This window comes from Olea europaea, chromosome 10 (genome assembly GCF_002742605.1).
Source record: "Olea europaea var. sylvestris chromosome 10, O_europaea_v1, whole genome shotgun sequence".
NCBI lineage: Eukaryota > Viridiplantae > Streptophyta > Magnoliopsida > Lamiales > Oleaceae > Olea > Olea europaea.
The window spans coordinates 29,720,596-29,742,073 of record NC_036246.1 but is presented as its reverse complement, the minus strand read 5'-3'; the positions used below and the strand labels follow the sequence as shown (position 1 = coordinate 29,742,073).

At 35.3% G+C, this 21,478-nt stretch overlaps 1 protein-coding gene across 1 annotated transcript; it reads left to right on the top strand.

Annotated features, from left to right (window-relative positions):
* Positions 1-20,271: 20,271 nt before the first annotated feature.
* Positions 20,272-21,137, top strand: LOC111402721 (protein indeterminate-domain 16-like). Its single transcript, XM_023031065.1, has 2 exons — positions 20,272-20,811; positions 20,896-21,137. The coding sequence occupies exon 1, from the start codon at positions 20,326-20,328 to the stop codon at positions 20,806-20,808; it is 483 nt and encodes a 160-aa protein (XP_022886833.1). The 5' UTR covers positions 20,272-20,325; the 3' UTR covers positions 20,809-20,811; positions 20,896-21,137.
* The last annotated feature ends 341 nt before the right edge of the window (positions 21,138-21,478 follow it).

Sequence of the window (21,478 nt, the reverse complement as noted above, 5' to 3'; positions counted from 1 at the left end):
ACATACATTGCACTTACTCCTTTGGTAGTTTATTGTGTGTGTAAGTTTATGTGTTTGGATTCCATTGCATGTTTGGTGATCTGTATATTAACTGTGCCTTAATCTGTGTGATATATTTCTGTACACATCATACCTAATCACAACCTATACATAATCTGAAATTGGAATAATAAGACGTTGATCTTTGTGACATACTGTTGACTGAATTACAATTGTGATATACCTGTTTTTATCATACTTGTTAACAATTTCACACTATTGCACACCATGAACTCTAAGGTAGATGTCCAAATTTTGGATGGCAAATGAGAATTTAGTCTCTGGCGTCAGAAAATAAAAGCACTCATGTTACAGTTAAAATGTGCTAAGGCCATTGATGAATCTTGGCCAAAAACCTTATCTGAAGCTAGGAAAACTGAACAAGGTGAACTGCCTGGAGTACCTTATTTCTGCACTTATATGATTCTATGATTAGGAAAGTAGGAGAAACTAAAACTGCTGTAGAATTGTGGACTGCCTTAGAAAAACACTACCTCACTAAGATTGTACCAAACAAATGTTTTCTTTGGAGACAGTTCTTTAGTTTTAAGTTTGATCCTAATCTTGACACGGGAGATAATATGGATAGATTTAATAGGATCATACAAGACTTAGCAAATTGTGATGAGGAAATTCTGACGAACAGAAGGTAGTTGGCTTGCTTAATGCTCTAGGAGATAAATATAAAGACATAAGAAATGCTCTAGAGTATGGCAGGAGTGATCTCACTGTTGAAATAATTCACAGTTCTCTTCTGAACAAAGAACTTGAATTAAAATCTGAACACAAAGAAGTGTTCCATGTTGAGGGTGTGTCATCAAATAAAAAATCACATGTTAAATGTGTAAGTAACTTCGGTCATTCCAATTTTAACAAGAATAAAATTTTTAGCAAAAGGCAATGGAATAATAACAAAGGAAAGGGCAAGAAACCAATTAAAGGAAAAGTGAACAGCAATAGTAACAGAAAATGTTTTTTCTATGGAAAAACTGGTCACTTTATTAAAGACAATTTTAAAAAGGCAAATGACCAAAGAATGGGTCTAATACTAAAAATGGTTCTTTAGCAGTTGTTGCTAATTATAAAGAAGCAGGAGCCAATATTGAAGTTGTCTATGTGTCTCTATTTGAAAATACTGATCAGGACTGGGTCCTAGATTCAGGTTGTTCCTTTCATATGACACCCAATATTGGTTACATTTCAGACTTTTGTAGTCTGAATGGTGGATTTGTAAAACTTGGGAATGATGAGTCATGCCAAGTGAAGGGAATTGGAAATGTGCTGCTGAAATTTGAAAATGGCCATCACATGTTGTTAAAACATACAAGATATGTACCAGCACTTAGAAGAAATCTCATATCCTAAGGAGTTCTTGATGATTAAAATTACCAAATTGGTGTTAAAAATGGCTCTACAAATATAACAAGAAATCAAGAAATTATTGTCAATTTTCCCAAGCTCAATGGAATTTATGTAATAGGTGCTGAAATAATTTCACCTAAAAATTTTGTGAATTTTATCACACATCCCGATAAATTAGAATTGTAGCATAAAAGACTTGACCATTTAAGTGAAAAATATTTAAAAACTCTATCATATCAAGGGGCAGTTGGGAAGGATAGTGTTCAAAAATTGACTTTTTGCGAACACTGTATAATGGGAAAATAAGTCAGATTGCCTTTTAAGGCAGTGCTGCACAAATCCCAAGATGTCTTTGAATACATACATTCTGATTTATGGGGACCTACATTTGTTTCTATTGTATCTGGTTATAGATATTATCTTCTTACAACTGATGACTATTCAAGGGAAACATGGATTTTCTTATTAAAATCTAAATCTGATACCTTTCCAATTTTCAAAGAATGGAATGTACTAATTGAAAATCAGACTGGTAGAAGATAAAAATTTTAAGAACTAACAATGGGCTTGAATTTTGCAATACCGAATTTGATCAATATTGATGTAAATAAGGGATAATGAGACATAAAACTGTGAGTTATACCCCTACAACAAAATGGGGTTGTCGAGAGGTTAAATAAAACAATTCTTGAAAGGACCAGGTGCATGTTAATCAGTTCTAGCCTTCCAAAAATTTTCTGGGGCGAGGCTGTAAAAACAGCTTGTTATCTAATCAATAGATGTCCTTCCAGCTCACTAAATAACAAAATTCCTGAACAAATCTAGTCTGGTTCAATGCCAGATTATTCTCACCTAAGAACTTTTGGATGTGCAGCTTATGCACATCATACTGAGTCAAAACTGGACCCTAGATCATTAAAGGGTGTGTTCTTAGGATATGGAAAAGGTGTTAAAGGCTATAGACTGTGGTTAAGAGATGCGAGGGGTTATAAAGTGATAATAAGTAGATCTGTAATTTTAATTAAGATGACTTTCCTTGTCTTAGCGACAAATCTGGTGAAAAATTAGGAAAGGATGACTTTATTATCACAGAAATTAACCTTGGTAGCCAAAATACTAATGTCCAAGCTCAATTTGAGATGAAGCCACATCAGGAAGAACCACAAAATGTCTCTGATGTTGAAATATTGGAAGATGAATAGTATCTGGAGCCTGCACAAGACCTGCAGGACTACCGGCTTGCTAGAGACAGAGAAATGAGGCAAATAAGACCTCTTTCTAGGTATCAGTATGCTGATTTTGCATCTGATCAGTTTGGATCTGATCTGTTTGACATAGAACCTGCCTCTTATGAAGAGGCTATTTCTTCCAAAGAATCTCCTAAGTGGATTGTTGCGATGGAAGATGAAATGAATTCACTTTTTAAAAATGAAACCTGGACCTTAGTTGAAAAATCAAAAGATTGTAAATTGATTGACTGTAAATGGGTTTACAAGATTAAAGAGGGTGAGGCTAAGGCTAGTGATAAAAAGGTTTAAGACAAGACTTGTAGCTAAAGGCTTTAATCAAAGGGAAGGGATAGATTACACCAAAATATTTTCACCGGTTTTTAAATATACGTCCATTAGAGTCCTACTAGCTACAGTAACACAATTTGACTTGGAGTTAGAACAACTTGTTGTGAAAACTGCCTTCTTGTATGTTTCTTTAGATGAAACCATACATATGACTCAACCAATAGGGCTTGAAGTGGAAGGAAAGGAAAACTTAGTGGGTCTCTTAAAGAAATCCTTGTATGGCCTAAAACTGGCCCCTAGGCAGTGGTATAAAGATTTGACTCTTTTATACAAGGTTTGAACTTCAAGAAATCTGAATATGATTCCTGTTTCTATTATAAGAAAGAAGGTGAATCTGATTTTTTCTATCTGCTTTTGTATGTCGATGATATGTTTCTTGCTGGTCATAATTCTGTTGCACTTAACTCAATTAAAGAAAATATGAAATCTCAATTTGAAAAGAAAGATTTAGGACTAGCTAGAAAGATTTTGGGCATGGAAATAAAAAGAGATAGAATAAATGGGAAGTTGTTTCTAACACAGAAATCTTATGTTGATAAGGTTGTAAAATAGTTTTCTCTTCATGAATCTAAGCCTGCTAGCTAGCCTTTATCTACTAGTATGAAATTATCTGTTGCTCAATCGCCTAAAACTGAAGAAGAACATAAAAGAATGATAAATGTTCCGTATTCTAATGCTGTTCGATCTGTAATGTATGTTATGGTATGCTCTAGGCTTGATATTACTTATGCTGTGAGTGTGTTAAGCAGATTTATGAGTAACCCAGGTGAAATACATTGGCAATGCATAAAAAATCTGATTAAATATTTGAAAGGAACCAGTAACTTAGGTTTAATGTTCAAAACGAATAAAAATGGACTTAGAGTTAAGGGTTATGTAGACTCAGATTTTGCAGGTAATCCGGACAATAGGAAATCAACAACTGCATATTTTTATGTTATAAATGATACATGCATTAGCTGGAAATCCCAGTTTCAAAAACTTGTTGCATTGTCTTCAACCGAGGCTAAATACATTGTTGCAACTGAAGCAATTAAGGAGGGATTGTGGTTGAAGGGTTTACTTAGTGAATTAGGACTTATAGAAAATCAGGTGGAGCTGTGTCCAGACAACCAAAGTGCTATTTTGAGTAAAAATCCTATTTTGCATGATAGATCCAAGCATATAGATGTAAAGTTTCATTTTATTAGAGATATCATTGATAGGGGTGATATTAGATTGATCAAAATACCTACTAAGGTAAATCCAGCAGATGCCGAAACCAATGTAATACCTATTAGTAAGTTTGTTGATTCTTTAACATTAATTAATCTTGAAGAAGACTGATTTTCATTATTTTGTTTTTACATGTAATAAGAGCAAATGAAATGGAGATAAGTTTTGAATCCACAAAAGAGTAGCACAAAAGACAGCAAATGTGGAGAATGTAGAAATTGGGTTGCTGTTTTTGTGAAGTCCAATCCATTTACGTCCAAAGCTGACCCAACACATGACCCTGTTTAATGGCCTAGAAGACAGAAGAATCTGGAAGCTGAAATTGATTTAAAACAAAACACGTTTTTCTGTTGAGTAATAACAACTTTCACCGGATTTTGACATGTGGCGACTGATGGACTATTAGATCAAACAATTAGCTTCTTCCATACAAAAGAAGCTGAAAAGTCTAGGGTTTGAGACTTTTTCATTTTATGCGCAACTTCTTTGAGTTTAGAAATTCTCTCTATAATTTTTATTTCTATCTTCTTAGATCTTGTCGATCTTCTGTTGTTGGTTGAGAGAAAGTGTGATTTAATGAACTCTTGTGTGAGTTCATCGTGTTGTTGAGGAATTTTGTTGTGCTGTGGCTGGAACTGTGTGTTCCGTTTGTAACTCGAAGTTTGCTATGTTTTTGGGTCAGTGATTTTAGTGCATTCGAGCTTATTTCTTCATGGATGTTCAACGGGGACTAGGCGATCTAACCAATCGCTGAACCTCGATGCTTCAGCTGAAAAATCGTTTGTGTTCTTTATTGTTTCATTCAGATCTTCAAATATTGATTTTAGCTTTGTGATTTTTCAATGTTTTCTAAACGTTCCTAGGTACCTACAGATAAATATGCATGAGTCCCCAGAATGCCGAAGATCACTTCATCTCTTGAATTGAGTTCACAACTAGTGTTTCTCTTAATTGTCTTTCCATTGACTTGCACACATCCTTTGCTTCCCCAACTTTCATGCACCGCAATAGATTTATCCTCGCGCTGATCATGTTTCACATACAATAAGTACTCAATTGCATGTGCAAAACTTGTAATTTATCTCCAAAAAAAAAAAATAGATCAACACTATATTACACGCAAATAAAACTATGCATGTGGTCTCGAGTCTATAGGAGCTCATTTGTCACAGCTACTGGGTTAAGCCTACAGCATACATGTATTCATAAGAAGTAAAAGATTAATGAATCTACATATATTCCAATACTAGAATTATTTACTGTGTCGGTGCACATTGCAAGACATCACATGAAACTCAAAATAAAGATAATGAGTTGAGATACGGACTATACCTGAGTTAGACTTATGGAACACAAAATCATGCTGATGTTTTGATCCTCGATCATAAGACTTGCTTGCTCGCTCGAGCCCACCAAGAAATTGGTTGTTTTAATGAAAACGGTCGAATTCTATAACAAATGGACAAATTGCACTCACTCACTACATTATAAACCTCGAAAAAGATCCAAACTGAAATTCAGCATTTAGATTAGAAACAATAAATGCAATTTTCCACTTAACTACGACTCAATACACATCATGAGCAATAGTGCAGATGATCGATAGGCTTTTATGTCAGAAGTCCCAAACTAGCTATATATAAAAAAACTTCACCAGCAACACGATAAGTAATGGTTAAAGCAAGCAACACGACAAGTAACCGTTAACGCAAGCAACACAACAAGTAACGGCTAACATGAGCAAAACAAAAGTAAAGGCTAACGCAACCAACATGACAGCCAACCACTAACAATCAACTCGATAACCAACCGCTAATGAAATCAACTGCAGTCAACTACTGATGCCAAGCAACACGACAACTAACAAATGCCAAATTAAAACATACACTACACCGACATCTCCACTTAAACATGAAAGGAAAGTGCTATATGTACATAATTATCTACATAATGGTGTCCATAATTACACGTGGCACTGGATCCAACCTTTAATTCAAATCTCACACTTGCACATCAACAACTAGATAATTGCCACATTACATTATGGACACCATTATGTGCAATAATTATGTACAAGTAGAATTTTCCAACATGAAAACCAATCAAATAAAGAACCATAAAGAATTCACCTGCGGGGATTGGGTGAGAAGGCTGGACCATGGGCTTGTCATTTCATAAGCTTGGAGCTGCTTCCACGAAGTAAAAGAGCACCTTGGAATATTCCCGGTAGCCGCCATAGACCCTGAATTCCAAAGTTTCCCAAAAAATCCACAGATATTTTAGCATTCACTCACATGCATATATCAAAAAACTCAACTTTCCATAAATTTCCAAACGAATTAAACATAAACCAACCTTCAATAGCCACTGGAGAGACAGCAACCACCGACGCCACCGTAGCAGAAGTGTTGGCGGCAACTGCATCAGGTACTTCCGACGAACTAGTCGAGCTTAATTTCTTTGGATTCTCCGTCGGTACAGGTTCCTCTATCTTCAAATCATTATTATTTATGCTCTCCTCCTATACAACAAAAAATAAAAAAACTTTGAATTCCCAAATAATCAAAACAATGTGTGCGCGCGCAAGAGACACACACAGCGAGAGAGAGAGAGAGAGAGAGAGTGTGTGTGTGCGTGTGTGCGCGCCTTTGGACGCTTCAGCGAAGAAGGATTATCGTTATTATGGTTGACCTCCAAAAATGGCTCCAACAGATTTCCCAGCCTCGTCCACTTGAAACCTGCGCATGTAGTACCCCGTCAAGAGGCAAAGACGAGAAAAAAGTCCCGACGATCGTTTGCACTCTAACGATCAAGTCAATGGCTGGACGAAGATAGATATATAGAGTGCAATAGTATGAATATGAGGATTTGACTAGAAAATGTAAAACATACCTTGATTCTGTGAGTTGAATCCATATATATAGAAAAATGAATGTGAAATAGGCCAAGCGGGTTAACGGGCCTAAGTCCGAGCCTAATATGAGGTGTACAAAGTAATAGGTGCTTCAAAGGGACTTCTTAGAGCCTCGACTTTGGGGCACAACACTAATAGGCCTAGCTCGGGTTCAATAAGATGGCCTAATATGGAATGATAATTCACATGCGTAACAGTAGTTCCCCGAGTTCGAGTCGTATTATTTATATACGGGCCAGACTTGGAATATAAACTCTCAAGTAGGCGAGGTCTTACAAATTGCCTCAGAAAGATGGGTAGCTCCAATAAGTGAGGACTTACGAACTACCTCAGAATATGTGTGCGAGTCAGAATAAGCGAGGACTTACGAATTGCCTCAAAAGATATACTGCATATATTTTTTCGAAATTTCGGCAGCATCTCCTCTGTAATATGGACTAAACCAATCTGGCTTTGATGAAAATAATGTATGACATGCTAGCAGTGATATGACATTCATGCTTGGAAGCAGTAATGTGATGCGTATGCTAGCAATAATATACCCCCCAAGTCCTAGTCATATTATTTATATGCGGGTCGAATTCGAAATGTAAGCTACTGTGATAAAGTTGATATAGAGACAATGCTCTGAATGTAAGTAGCATAGGCGACAGGGGCGATGCGTTGGATATAGAGGTAATGCTCTAATTGTAGTAGCAGAGGCGATGCTCTGGATGTAGTAGCAGAGGTGATGCTCTGAATTGAATATAAGTAGTTGTATTAATACCGAAGCATACTGATATATATCAGCCGTTGACTTTTTAAGATCAGCTGAGTGTATGGTTGCTACTACGGTTGTAGGCTTAACTGTCTTTACCGAAGCGCTGACTCATAGGACGACGCATGGGAGATGCTGAAGCTTGTGAAGTTGAAGCTCGGGACACATCTTCGACTGAGGTGCTGAAGCTTCAATGTTGCTTGAGGAAGGAGCTCATCTGCCACGATGCACTGACCCACAGAGGACGACGCGTTCAGCTAAAGCTTTGTAAAGCTTAGGAGGGAACGTAGCCACTGAGGCGATGACCCACAGGGGACTCCGCGTCAGATGTGTCTAAATTTTGTAAAGCTGAGTGAGGAGCTCATCTGCGATCAATGTGGGAGATGGCTGAAGGTCAGTAAAGCTTTTGTAACACTACAATCGAGGCGATGACCCACAGGAGACTCCGTATTGGAAAGGTTGAAGCTTTGTCAAGCTGTGGACAGCATTTGGTGAGGCGGGGGATAGACGTCCCGCGAATAAGTCTCGAACTATTGAAGGCTTAGTGACTTGCCTCGAAATGACGAGGACTTAGAGTCAGGCTCAACGATAGTGAAAAGAGAGGAAGACATCTTGCGGAGCCTTGAATAAACATTTGACAAACTGTCGGAGTCTTATAAGATGACCTTGAATAGACGAGGACTTAGAGCTAAGCTCGATGATAGTGAGGCGAGGAATCAGCGTCCCACGAAGCTAGGGATAAACATCGGTGAAGTGTTGAACTATCGGAGTCTCATAAGCTGGCCTCAAATAGACAAGGACTTAGAGTTAGGCTCGATGATAGTGAGGCGAGGAATAAGCATCCCGCGAAGCTAGGGATAAACATCTGGCGAACTATTGAACTATCGGAGTCTTATAAGCTGGCCTCGGAGACGAGGACTTAAAGCTAAGCCTGGCGATAGTGAGGCGGGGAATAAGCATCCCGTGAAGCCAGAGATAAACATCTGGCGAACTATCGAACTATCGAAGTCTTATAAACTGGCCTCGGAGACGAGGACTTAGAGCTAAGCTCGACGATAGTGAGGTGGGGAATAAGCATCCCGCGAAGCCAGGGATAAACATCTGACGAACTGTCGAATTGTCGGAGTCTTATAAGTTGGCCTCGAATAGATGAGGACTTATAGCTAAGCTCGACGTCCCGTGAATAGGTCAGGAAATGCTCCTTTTGCAAAGGCAAACACATCTGACAATTTGCCTCATCCTTTATTCAAGGAACAAAGATTTCAAAAAATACATCTTCCTTTATTCAAGGAATGAGGACTCATAGAATGCTGCATTTGATAATAAGAAATCTAGGAGATATGGCTCGCCTTAAATGATGCAAGGTCTTACAAGCTAACACCAAACATGCGATGTCTTAAAGTTTGCCTCGAATTATAAAGAATCATCTAAAATGATCAATATAGCCTTCAAATAAAAGGGATCTGGGCAATGCATTTTGCTAAATTCATGGCGCATTTTTTCGACCATTTGTAATACATATGGGCAATAATATGGTGATAGTTCATTTCTGGCAATCAAATTAAGCCCCATTACAATGCTCTTCAACAGTGATGGCAGAAGATTAATTTCATTACCATTTAAACGGTTTAGCCACTGGGGGAAACATGTAAACTATGCTCCAAATTGAGTAATTTATAATATAGAACACATGGCCAATCTACATGAAGCATTCAAAAATATCAGGCTCAAAAGAGAATGAGTGTTTAGGGGCAGCTCAATAAGAGAGAACCAGTACTAGCCCAAAAAAATGTATCTAATGGGTTGGGAATTAATTGGAGCGGCCCAAGTAAAATTAATTAGTGTGGCCTAACTTTATGCAAGTATTTAACCTATGTGAAATGGATAAGATGGCAGTCATGAGGCCCAAGAAAATATTAACTACTTGGCCCAACAATACATACCCGGGAGCTCCATATTATGTCTTGCAATTGTGTGAGTAAAGTCAACAAACACAAGCCTTATTGTAGCAGGAAAAAATCGGCTGAGAAGTACAACTCCTCTTTCTAAACACGCCACTGTAAACATCTTGTTTCCATCACATTGAATGCTAAACCAAAGGACAAAGGAGGAGAATAAATCGGAGAGAAATTCAGTCCAATCACCAGCAAGGTTCTGTGCGTTGGAAGTGGTTGTCGGTGGTGGGATTTCACCCAATTTTTTAAGGATTTCGGCTAGCGATTTCATATTTTGCTCGAACAAACAATTCGAACATGATATTGGGCTCAAATATTTTGTAAATGCACCTCGAAATTTCCTCATTCAGGGATGAATAATGCCTCTAATATTTCCAGACATTTGGAGGCCATGCGAGTGAGGTCTGTTGCCATTCTCACAAGAGCAACCACATTTTTGTTCATTTATGGATGTTTTCAAGCTTGGACCTTTCTTCTTCTTTGCTTTGATTGGAATCGAAAAATGATAACCAGATGGCTCCAAAAAAGGTTTTTCCAGTGCCCATCTTTTCTACTTCGTTACCTAGTGGCCATTTTGTAAATTGTCTGCTGTTGATTTTTCCCAAGAATATGGTAAATAAATTTAGCAATAGGGAGGAGGAGGAGGGGGGGGAGACATCTTTTGGAACACCCCCTGGTGCAGGTTTATTGGATAAATGGCCACTTATTTCCTTCCCCTTTCTTTTTTATTATGGTTGCTTTGTGGTTCACCTGTTGCTACCTTCATTTTTACTGGAAAACCCAAGTTCGGACCAACTTCCTATAGCCATTTCATGGTGGGTTTATTCAACCCCTTGGCCGGCCTTTTCCATTCATGCCGAAAGTTCCATTTTTCAAGGAAATTTTTCAAATGGTTCGGCTGCCATTTTTTTCTCTTCTCCGGTTGATGATGTCTTCCGGCACAAGTAAAATTGTTTTTAGAAATGTTGCTGCCTCCTCTCTTTTGTAGAACACTTCCGGCCGAAAATTTTTCAATTTTCGACGACCTTTAGATTGTGGTATAACATGGTTAATGTAGCGTTTCCCACGTACAGCACCAATTTTTTCACCTCCAAAAATGGCTCCAACAGATTCCTTAGCCTCGTCCCCTCGAAACTTATGCATGTAGTACCCCGTCAAGAGGCAAAGATGGCCAGACGAGAAAAAGGTCTTGCTACCGTTTGCACTCCGATAGTCAAGTCAACGGCTGGACGAAGATAGATATATAGAGTGCAATAGTATGGATATGGGGATTTGGCTAGAGAATATAAAACATACCTTGATTGTGTGAGTTGAATCCATATATATAGAGAAATGGATGTGAAATGGGCCAAGCGGGTTAACGGGCCTAAGTCTAAGCCCAATATGAGGTGAGCAAAGTAATAGGTGCTTCGGCTGGACTTCTTAGAGCCTCGGCTTTGGGGCCCAACACTAATGGACCTAGCTCGGGTTCAATAAGATGGCCCAATATGGAGTGATAATTCATAGACCTAACAATAATTCATAGGTGTGGTTCTGGGGGTTTCAAATATTTTGTTCCTTTTTCTGAATCTATTCTTCCTTTTTCTTTATCTGAAAATACAGAAAGACCCTTAGAATTTAAAATTGATCTTGATTCTTTACCAAGTTCATTGATGATATTTTTAATAAATGCACCACAAATAAATTACAATTATAATCCTAATCCAATAAAAAAAAAAATTGAAAACTAAGAATACAATATTGTGGTGTATTTATCACCTATGTTAATCCTCATTTTCTAAAAATCTCTTAATCTCTACAACGCTGTTATTTGGTCTTCTCTCCTGGATGTAAACTTGCTTTCCAGCCAACTAAACAGGAGATGCCTTGATACATCTGACACCACAAGGTTTGACTGTTGCACTGAAGGGTGTGATGCTTGGTACCAATTTGAAGCAAGTTGAGTTATGTAAGTGAAAGATGGCTGAAAACTGACTGATGGTGCAAATTTTCCTTTAGGAGCCTACAGTATGGAAGCATAAGTCAACATGGAAGTTCTCCAACAAATTCCGCTGCAGCAGAAATAATTGGTTGGTAATCATTTTTTCTGTTCCTCCACTACTGTAGGTGGAGTTTGAAGAGGAACCTTCTCGTCTGAACAAAATAGAAGCCCACTTGAGCAACGCTGACTCGACTCGTCGTTCTCTCTAGCTTTTTTTTAATCGATCCGAAAAACCCTCGATCAAACCTCTTGTAATTACACTATACTTTATAAAGCTTATCGATATTGCTCGAGCAATGAGATGTTGAGAAAAAAGAAAGAAATCACGTTTTACATTTGTGGTGTAACAATTATTTATTTAATTAAAAGGTATATTTAAACCCTAATTATGTAATTTTATCTAAGGATATTTAAGTAAATAAGAAAATTGTGGTGTAGGAATTAAAATTTGTAGTGGTAATATAATTACCCATATCTATATTAATCTGCAGACGATATATATGTGTCAGAAGAACGAGAAAAATGTAATTTTAAGGAGGGGTACAATTGTAACTTTGACTTTGAATGGGTCATAAATGAAACTTCATAGAAATGTGAGGAATAGATGCGGTGGTTGAGAATCTTGAGATGGTTACAAGGTTATTTGTTTCATTTTGTGCATTGCTTGCACTTGTACGTGAAGAAGGGCTAAGAGTGTGCATATTTGTTACAAGTGGCAAAGAGCAAAATGAAATTTGGCATACAAATTAAGTTCTATTTATTGTCATGTCGTTTTGTGTTGAGAAATTGCTTTTACGGCTGAATGCAATTCATATTCTTTGTCATTTACTCTTTTGGTTGATAATACAAATTTTCTTAACTCGATTTAGGTTCTTTCTATTAAAAAAGACAAAGATCGAAAGAAATTGATTGAATTAGGGCTTAAAAGAAAAGCATTGTCAAAGCCTCCGTTGATTCACACCCACAATTTCGTCCAAACAAAAGAATATTGTCAATTGTGGATCTGTCAACGTACAAAGAGACACCAGGGCTTTTTTGAATTAGGGAAAATTCTTCCTAGACAGGGGTAAACAAATGTTTAGTAGAGACAATTACCCTTAGATTTGTAATTTTTTTCATTTATAAAAACACTCTTTATAAGGAAAAAGCATGCCCATTGATAATAAGACTATCCCTCGAAATATCGACAGATGAAAATTTTATGAGCATGAATATTAAATTTAAATCATGGATTGTTTATTTTCTTCGGGAACAAAGGGTACGGTCAAAGAACGTTGCCAAAGATAAGAAATACACTATGCTAGGATCGAATGCTACGAAGAGAGAGCGGTAAATATATTGGAGTTTATGAGCTTAGAGAGATGGATTGAGGTGATGAGGTTTGTGCGCGTATGATAGAGTGAAGGAGATGCGCTTACAAACCAAATTTGCATGGTATTGAATCAGCTCACGTTCAATTTCATCCTATTCTTTGAAGTTACATTATCGTGCATTGCAATTTAAAAGATGTATTTGATTTTATGTTCAAAATAGGAATTTTAAATTTGAACGAGAGAATTTGTGTTGTTGAAGTGTCAAATAATTGTCAGTTAGATTTATTTCCTAATTTTTTTGTCATATATAAAATTGGTGAGCATCAATTCAATCTTTCACAATTGTAAAAATTAACTCAACATATGGTCGATTGTATTACAAGTATGAACACTTTTTTGTACCATTAATTTACTGCTTAGGGTGATTTTGATTGCGAGTATGGAATTTGCATTGAAAGAAAATAAAATTTTAGGAATTTAATTGTCTAAAACTTATTTGTATAGAAATTATTAATTAAATGTATTTGATTGATTTAGTTTTTAATTGAAAAAATATTATACTTGTCCATTTTTTATTGGTGGGTAGATGAGAGAAAGGGAATAAATAAGAGAGAGAAAAAAGAGAGTGAATTATCTAGAAAATAAAAACACACCTCCGTAACGAAAATATTTTCTTTATATTTGGGGAAAATTTGGTTACATAACCAAAAAAATGGGAAATCTTTTTCATGAAAAAGAATGTCAATTGAACACTCCAAACGTAGGAATTTTGGTGAAAAATGATTTTTTCATAGAAAATAAAACCAATCAAATACACTCTTAAATGATACTATAGATAAATTATGCTCTAGATATGGGTGAGTATATTGAGATTCAAGAAGCAAGGTTATAATGGGCTAGCAATATTAATTCTAACAATATTATAGAAATTAACTATGAAAAATAAAAAAAGAATAATGTTATTCATAATAAAAATTACCGGTAGTCATCCTACGTGACATTCACATGGCAATTTGTTATTTGATGCATTAAAAAATAAAAAGCTATCATATTAACGCATCAAATAACAATGTCATATATATGTCCTACGTAGGGCGAATACCGGTAGTTTTCACTATAAATAGCATTACTTTAAAAAAAAAATGAAGTCTACATATTGATTTATAGGCTTGTGGATTTAGCATTAATTATTTTAGTCGATGTTGCTATAATTGGAAGAACATTTCCTGAAATGAGCATTGTGAAGAATCGACGACAAAGGATCAAATTGGAGATTGATGGATGAATGGCAGCTTGTTTGTGTATATCAAAAAGATGCATTTGATCAAATTAATAATGACATTACTATATATTATTTTTAAAGTATGAAAACTCGTAGAAAACTGTTGTGAATTTGTTTGGCATTTTCAATATTACTACATTGGTGATTAACTTTCCATAGTTAAAACTTGCTGCCAAATGTGATATGAGCTCTTCCCCTATTCTTGGTTATTTGATTCGTAGAAAAAAGATGAGAAAATAAATTCGGTGAGGAAAAGGAGAGGGTTTCAGCCATGGGAGTAATTGTAGGGAAAAAATAAGTTATTTTGATGGGTGGTTATTTCACACCATATTTTATTATACGTGCTGCATCGTATTTTTGTTGCATTAAAGGTTCCAAATTTTTACTTTATATTCGCGTCATCGAAATTCAAAACTTTATATTCATAAACTTAATGTGGACACAATTTCAACTCCTAAAAAATGCTTTTGAGCCCCCAAATGACTTGTGTTGTCACTAATAAATTTTAGGTTCATCATTCATTAGAGGTATTTTGGTGCAAATGGTCCTTAACCTTTTTCTATTATTGCATTTTTGGTCCCTAAACTTTAAAATTTGGCACAATATTAACGTAAAACATCCCTGACCTACTTGCTCAATGTACAAGTCATCCCTAAGTTCTAAAAATGCAAATCATCCCCAATCTATCAACTTAGCAGTCAAATCATTTTATTTTATTTTTTGACACTTTTTGTCTAATTTTCCATTAACTATGCACGTGATCGCTACATGCATAACCTTTTTGGTGCAAGTGGTCCCTAAACTATAGAGCTTCTATACGAATGGTGTCCGACCTTCAAATGATGGTATAGATATCCCTAACCTTTTGCTTAAGATGTTTAATCGAACCTTTTAGATGGTTTTCATTCAATTGACCGTTAAAAATGTCAAACTTTTGATACAAATACTAAAGTGAGCCTTACTGTAATTAATGAATTATACAAAATAAGTATGAAGAAAAATTAAAAACTATAAGACAAAAAGACAAGGCAACTCATCCTACCCACTAATTCCTGATAAGATCATCTTAAATGTTGCATTGCTTACGACATTTTATAAAATAGAAATCACGTAAAATCCAAACAATAAAAGAGGTTAAGGCTTTGTCAATCTTCACTAGTAGTAAGCTCATTTACTAAATCCCAGCAATAAAATAGGTTCATAACTTATAATCTATTAAATTTTAATTTTATCAAGAAAATATATTGGGAACCTTTTTTAAGTGATTATAAATCATGAACCTCTTTTTGTTGCAATCAAGAAATTTTTTTGTTATGGGTGAGGAAGTTTAATTAAAGAGATTTGTTTTGGTGATGTCGTTAAGGGGAGAGGCATAATATACATGGTGAGACATTCATAATGTAGAAAAGTTGTTTTTTTTTTTCTTTTCGGAGTGGGAATAGATTATTTTATTTTCTACTTATATTCTTCTTGATTCGACAAAATTTCTGCTGCAATGGAAAAAATGAATAGAAGGATTATAGAGTCGATGCACAAAACTAATGGCACCTATTTCTAGGATGTCTCGCCAAAATTTAAACGTTACGGACCAAAAATGTATGAAGCGCAAATGTCAGGGACCATTTGCATCAAAAATCCTTCTATCGACTAAATCATATTTATCAAAATTTTCACTTTGGTCCTTCAATTAGTGAACGAATCAAATTTAGTCCTTAAGTTATCAAATCTTGCATCTATGCCATCCATAAAAATTTAGGAATTACATAATGGAACAGAAATAAGGCAATAAATATTATGTAACCGGTGTTGAACCACCATGTACGAGTTCTTTGTAATATTATATGGACGTCAATAGAATTAGGCTTAGAACCCGTATTTACTCCCGTTTTCGTACATCATATCAAAACTTCACAAATGGAAGTTTTGAATGACATGGTATAGTCTCCCTCAAATCCCTAAAAAACCCTTGGATGAGAGAACTCTAAAAATAAAGAGTGAAAAATAACCAAATAAGAAGAGATGTGAACAGTCTTAAACTGGATGGAAAGATATGACCATTCGGTTCCAATAATCTGCTTTCAACTTAGCGCGCAAATCATTTATTTTGACACTTTTGTTAATTTGCCAATAATTATGCAAGTGATCGTTACATGCATTACCTTTTTGCCCAAATGGTCCCTAAACTATAGAGTTTTCTGTACAAATGGTGTCCATCCTTCAAATCTTGGTGTAGATATCCCTAACCTTTCACTTAATAGGTTTAGTTGAACTTTTTAGATGGTTTTCATTCAATTGACCATTAACAAGGTCAAACTTTTGATAAAAAGACTAAAATGACCTTTACTTTAGTTAAATAAATTAAAGAAAAATTAAAAACTATAAGACAAAAAAAAAAAAAAAGGCAACTCATCCTACCGGCTAATTCCCCATTAGATCATCTCAAATGTTGCATTGCTAAGGGACTTGTATAAAATAAAAATCACATTAAATCCAAACAAGAAAAGGGGTTGAGGCTCCGTCAACCTTCACTTGTGGGTAAGGTCATTTCCTAAATCCCAACAATAAAAGATGTTCATGACTTATAATCACTTAAATTTTAATTTAATTAAAAAAAATGATAGGGAACCTTTTTTAAATGATGATAAACTATGAACCTCTTTTGTTGTAATCAAGAAGAATTTTGTTATGGGTGACGAAGTTTAATTAAAAGCCTATTTGGGAGTGATTTTGAGAATTGATTTTTTGACCGTTAAGAGAAAAATGGGGTCCACCTGTGAGAGAAGAAGTCAAATATGACAGCTGAAATAGTGAAATAACGATCAAAAAATTAATTTTTTGGGACAAAAAATCGCTCCCAAACAAGCTGTAAAGTTTTTTGTTTTACGAGTGATGTTGTTAAGGGAATCGGCATAATATAATACATGGTGACAAACTCATAATTGTTAATGTAGAGAAGTTATTTCTTTCTTTCTGAGTGGAAATAGATTATTATATGCTATTTTTGTCTACACACACATTGAAAATAAAATTAAATGGCACATGGATCTCACAACTCGTGAATGAGTTCAACGGTGGCGTGGTAGTGGTGTATGCTGGTGGCTTGGTGCGGTGTGGGTGCGTGGGGAGTGGGGGGGTGGGTGAATGAATGGAAGAAATTCATTACTGTTTTTATTAAAAAAAAAAAGTTGTTTCTGTCTTTTTTATTTTATTTTCTACTTATATTCCTCCTGGTTCAGCAAATTTTCCCCTGGAATGAGAAAAATAAATAGAAGGATTATAAAGTGTAAGAAACTTAAGATATACCTCTAGCCATGTTATTCAAAATTTAATTGAAAGTTTAAAGTAGAAATGGGTCTTTAAAGCACCAACGATCTTCTAGTCAAAACCCACTTAATAAAACCTTTTAATTTGATGGAATAAAACACAGGACTTTCTTTAGGAGAGAAAATACTACAGGAATTTTGTACCATTCTAGAAATGGGTAGTTTTTTTCTTGCAATAACTCCCTTTCAATAACCAAATGGGAAGTTATCTAGGTAGTTAATTAACCCACTTTAATTTAAAATTGAAATCAAATAATTAAACACGTGGCCAAATCAATAAACGGTTCCAGTTCTCTCACTTAGTCCACATGTTCAACAATAAAACTTAAATTGGGTACTTAATATGGTCGTATGCTGAAACTGCCAATAACCTACTCCAGTAGAAATTCGTAATACTTGAATCATGTCGATCATGTTCCAATAATCAAAACATTTCCTTCCATTATAAGTATGATCACCTCTACAGAGTACTTTAAAGAACTTCCTATAAGTCAGTCGTGGTCCAAACTTTAATAACCACAATGGATATCCAACTTACAAACTTTCAGCGCATTAATAGCATTGTCTTTTTAAAAAAATAAAAAAAATCTTAAAAACGAAACATCAGAGTATCAGTAAAGCACGCAAATCCCATATTCTCAACATAAACTTTATAAACTTTAGCCAGCAAGCCCTTAGTCATGGGATGTGCAATCTAGAAATCCGTCTTGATATGCTCAATGCCCACTTTATTTATTTTTATATATAATCTATGACAAGACAGATTTATTAAATAAGCTTGCATTTCAAGGTAAAAATTTCCGTTAAACTTGATTTAATTCAATGATATAACTCATACGCCAATGTACATTCACAATTGAATCAACAAATACTTGTACTAAATTTTCGATAAAAAAATGTTCATATTAAGATCGGAATAGGATTGTTCTACTGTCATACGAAATTCAAGATCAAGAGATGACAAATTGAACATTTTGATGGAAAATGTAAACGAGTTGTAATAAATGATTTTCAACAGATTTATTTTTAACTGGTACCAAGTTTTATGATCTTCTGTACACAAATTTTTAGTTCAAAATTTAAAATAAAATTATGCTACACATCCAGATTCAAATCCACGAGAGATATGTGTCGATGTATGATTGAACAGTTTGAAAAATTAAAACAAAAATATTAAATTATTTTTCAACACATCAATCTGTTTTTTCACTCCCCTGTTTTTAAGCCATGACAACTGGCTTGTCAGTTTAAAATAAGTGAAATTTGAGTTAGGCTTCTCCTCCCATGTGCCAATCTACTTGGAAAGTGGGCTTTCTGAGCCGACAAATTCAGGCCCACCAATGCCAAAGCAAGTGGCCCTTTTAGGCCTCAAACTAAAACATGCCTAACATTTCTATTGCTTTTGCTAAAATTCGTTACTCTAAAATTATATCTTGTAGAATTATATTGAATATTTACCGATGTATTTTGTATTTTTTTTTTTAAAAAAATCGATCCTCATGTTCGAACGACAATGTCTAAATGTTGAAGTCTATTATTAAGCCAAAAGGTATGTACTTCGTGAAAACAAGTGGGTACCTCAAAGAAACTAGAGGCATCATTTAGGGGAATTTTGGACCACAGGAAAATAATTAAAGACATTTTTATTTTGTTTTTGCAAATATTTTGACCCTAAAATAACGTTTTTAAGTATATAATTATGGTACTATAATTTTCCTTTCTTGGAAAAATTATAAGAAATGCACAGAGTAAGGTCCTTTATACTGTTCATACGAGTGCAAGAAAGTCAAACATTTACGGAAAGTGAATTATCTCCTTTTTTTAAACGTTTAAGCGACTCTAATCTTCAATGAATTTTTCAATTACAAAAAATCGTACGAAAAGATTCCTTTCTAGAATGAATATGTACCATTTTGATGAATTATATGATAAGAAAATTAGAAGTCAATTATCTCATGATTGTCACTTCCTTGGTCACCTTCTGGCCAAACTCAATTCATGGGACCATTCGAGGGGAGGAATCATGGGGCTCATGTCACGATGGCAATTATGTTAGTTTCTTTAAAATTTCACAAGACACAAAAAATATGAAAGTAACAACGCAAGAAATTAGTTTATTTTCTTTACAAATTTAGAGTCGACTACAATAATCATTTGTTGCCACTCCATTTAGTTTATTGCAAAATTTCAATGTAGTGTAACTCAATTCTTTAACACGAGACATATGAAGCAGCAACATCAATAAACTAAGCACATTAATTTAGAGTCGATTATATAAATATTTTTCACCACTCCATCTAGTTTATTGTTGGACTACTAGAAGACTTAAAAGCAACTAGATTTTTTAACTCAATATATATATGCATCAACAACATGACTTAAACCTTTTTCTTAATAAATTTAGAGTCGACTTCATTAATCTTTTTTCGCTCCTTCATTCACCCATTGCTAGCTTATTGAAAGATCTAGGGCAATACATTTTGTCTTTTCTCTTTTGTATTGGAAAAAAAATTACTTATATAGAGTAGAGGCCTCACTTCTTTCAATTTCACAAGTCTTCTTCACCACCTTAGCCACTCCATCCTCGTCCTTTTATTTCACCATTCAATGGAAGAATCCCATAAAGAGTTACAACTACTTTCCACCCCACACACTGCACCTTCCTCATCAGCACGGCCACCGTATTCTTCCAGGAAAATCCGATCAACTGATCGTTTTCAGGGTCCATCAACACTAGACCTTCAACTGTCAATAAGTGTTTCTCCATTTGAACCACCTTCAGAAAGTGTCCTAATAAGAAAAGTTAATCAGAAGTCGATTTCTAGCCGGGTCGAGGCATTGAAATGGCATGCAGCCGAGCAAATTCGCTTAGCAGCAATGGAGGAGGCTTATGCAGAGCGTTTGAGAGAGCATACAAGGAAGGAAATGGAGTTAGCACAGTCTGAATTTGCACGTGCACGTAGCCTGTGGGAGCGTGCTAGGGAAGAGGTCGAGAGAGCTGAGAAAATGAAGGAAACGGCCACTCAACGGTTAGATTCAACAAGCATGGAAATCACTTGCCAATCTTGCAGGCAAATGTTTCAATCTTAAAGTGTATGCTACTTTTATTTTACTTTATAGTTCTAGCGTGATTGGCAACGAACAGTACTTAACAATATTAAGTCTCCTGTTGTGTAGGACATGACATTCGAGTTTTGGGAACTTGGATTTGAACCCATAAGAGGAAGGAGACAACTAAATTGGTTGGATTGGAATTGCAAGTTTCTGTATGATGAGTAGTTTGCTGAATCTTTTATTTTTTGGATTGATTATATTATCAATTTTTAGACAAAACTCATGTTATTACATGTAGAAGAACGAGAAAAATGTACTTCATGGAAGCCTTTTGAGATTTTAATTATTGAATATACCTTTGTTTCTGCACTTTCCCCCCAATTTAGCTAATAAAAGAACTTGACAATAAGCTTGTTCGACCTTCGCTTTACGGGTTTTCTTGATGAATTTCTTTGCACTAAAGAAGATCAAAGAGACATATCCATACCCCTAGAGTTCGTTATTACGTGTGATTTCAGCAGCTCGAAACCCTCTTCGAGGGAGTACTTTAACATGCTTTATATGCAACTACTTCTAGGGAGACTTGAAAACGGCAATCTGATAAGGCCATTTCTATTACAAGACTGGTTTCGCGGAGTCATTCAGTTGGAAAATTGGGTTGCCTTCTAAAAGGAGTTAATTGTATCGACTGCTTTTGAGTCTATAT

Bases quoted from the DNA above. Each gene is read 5' to 3' on its own strand.
- LOC111402721 (XM_023031065.1), top strand. From the start codon at position 20,326: ATGGAAGAATCCCATAAAGAGTTACAACTACTTTCCACCCCACACACT.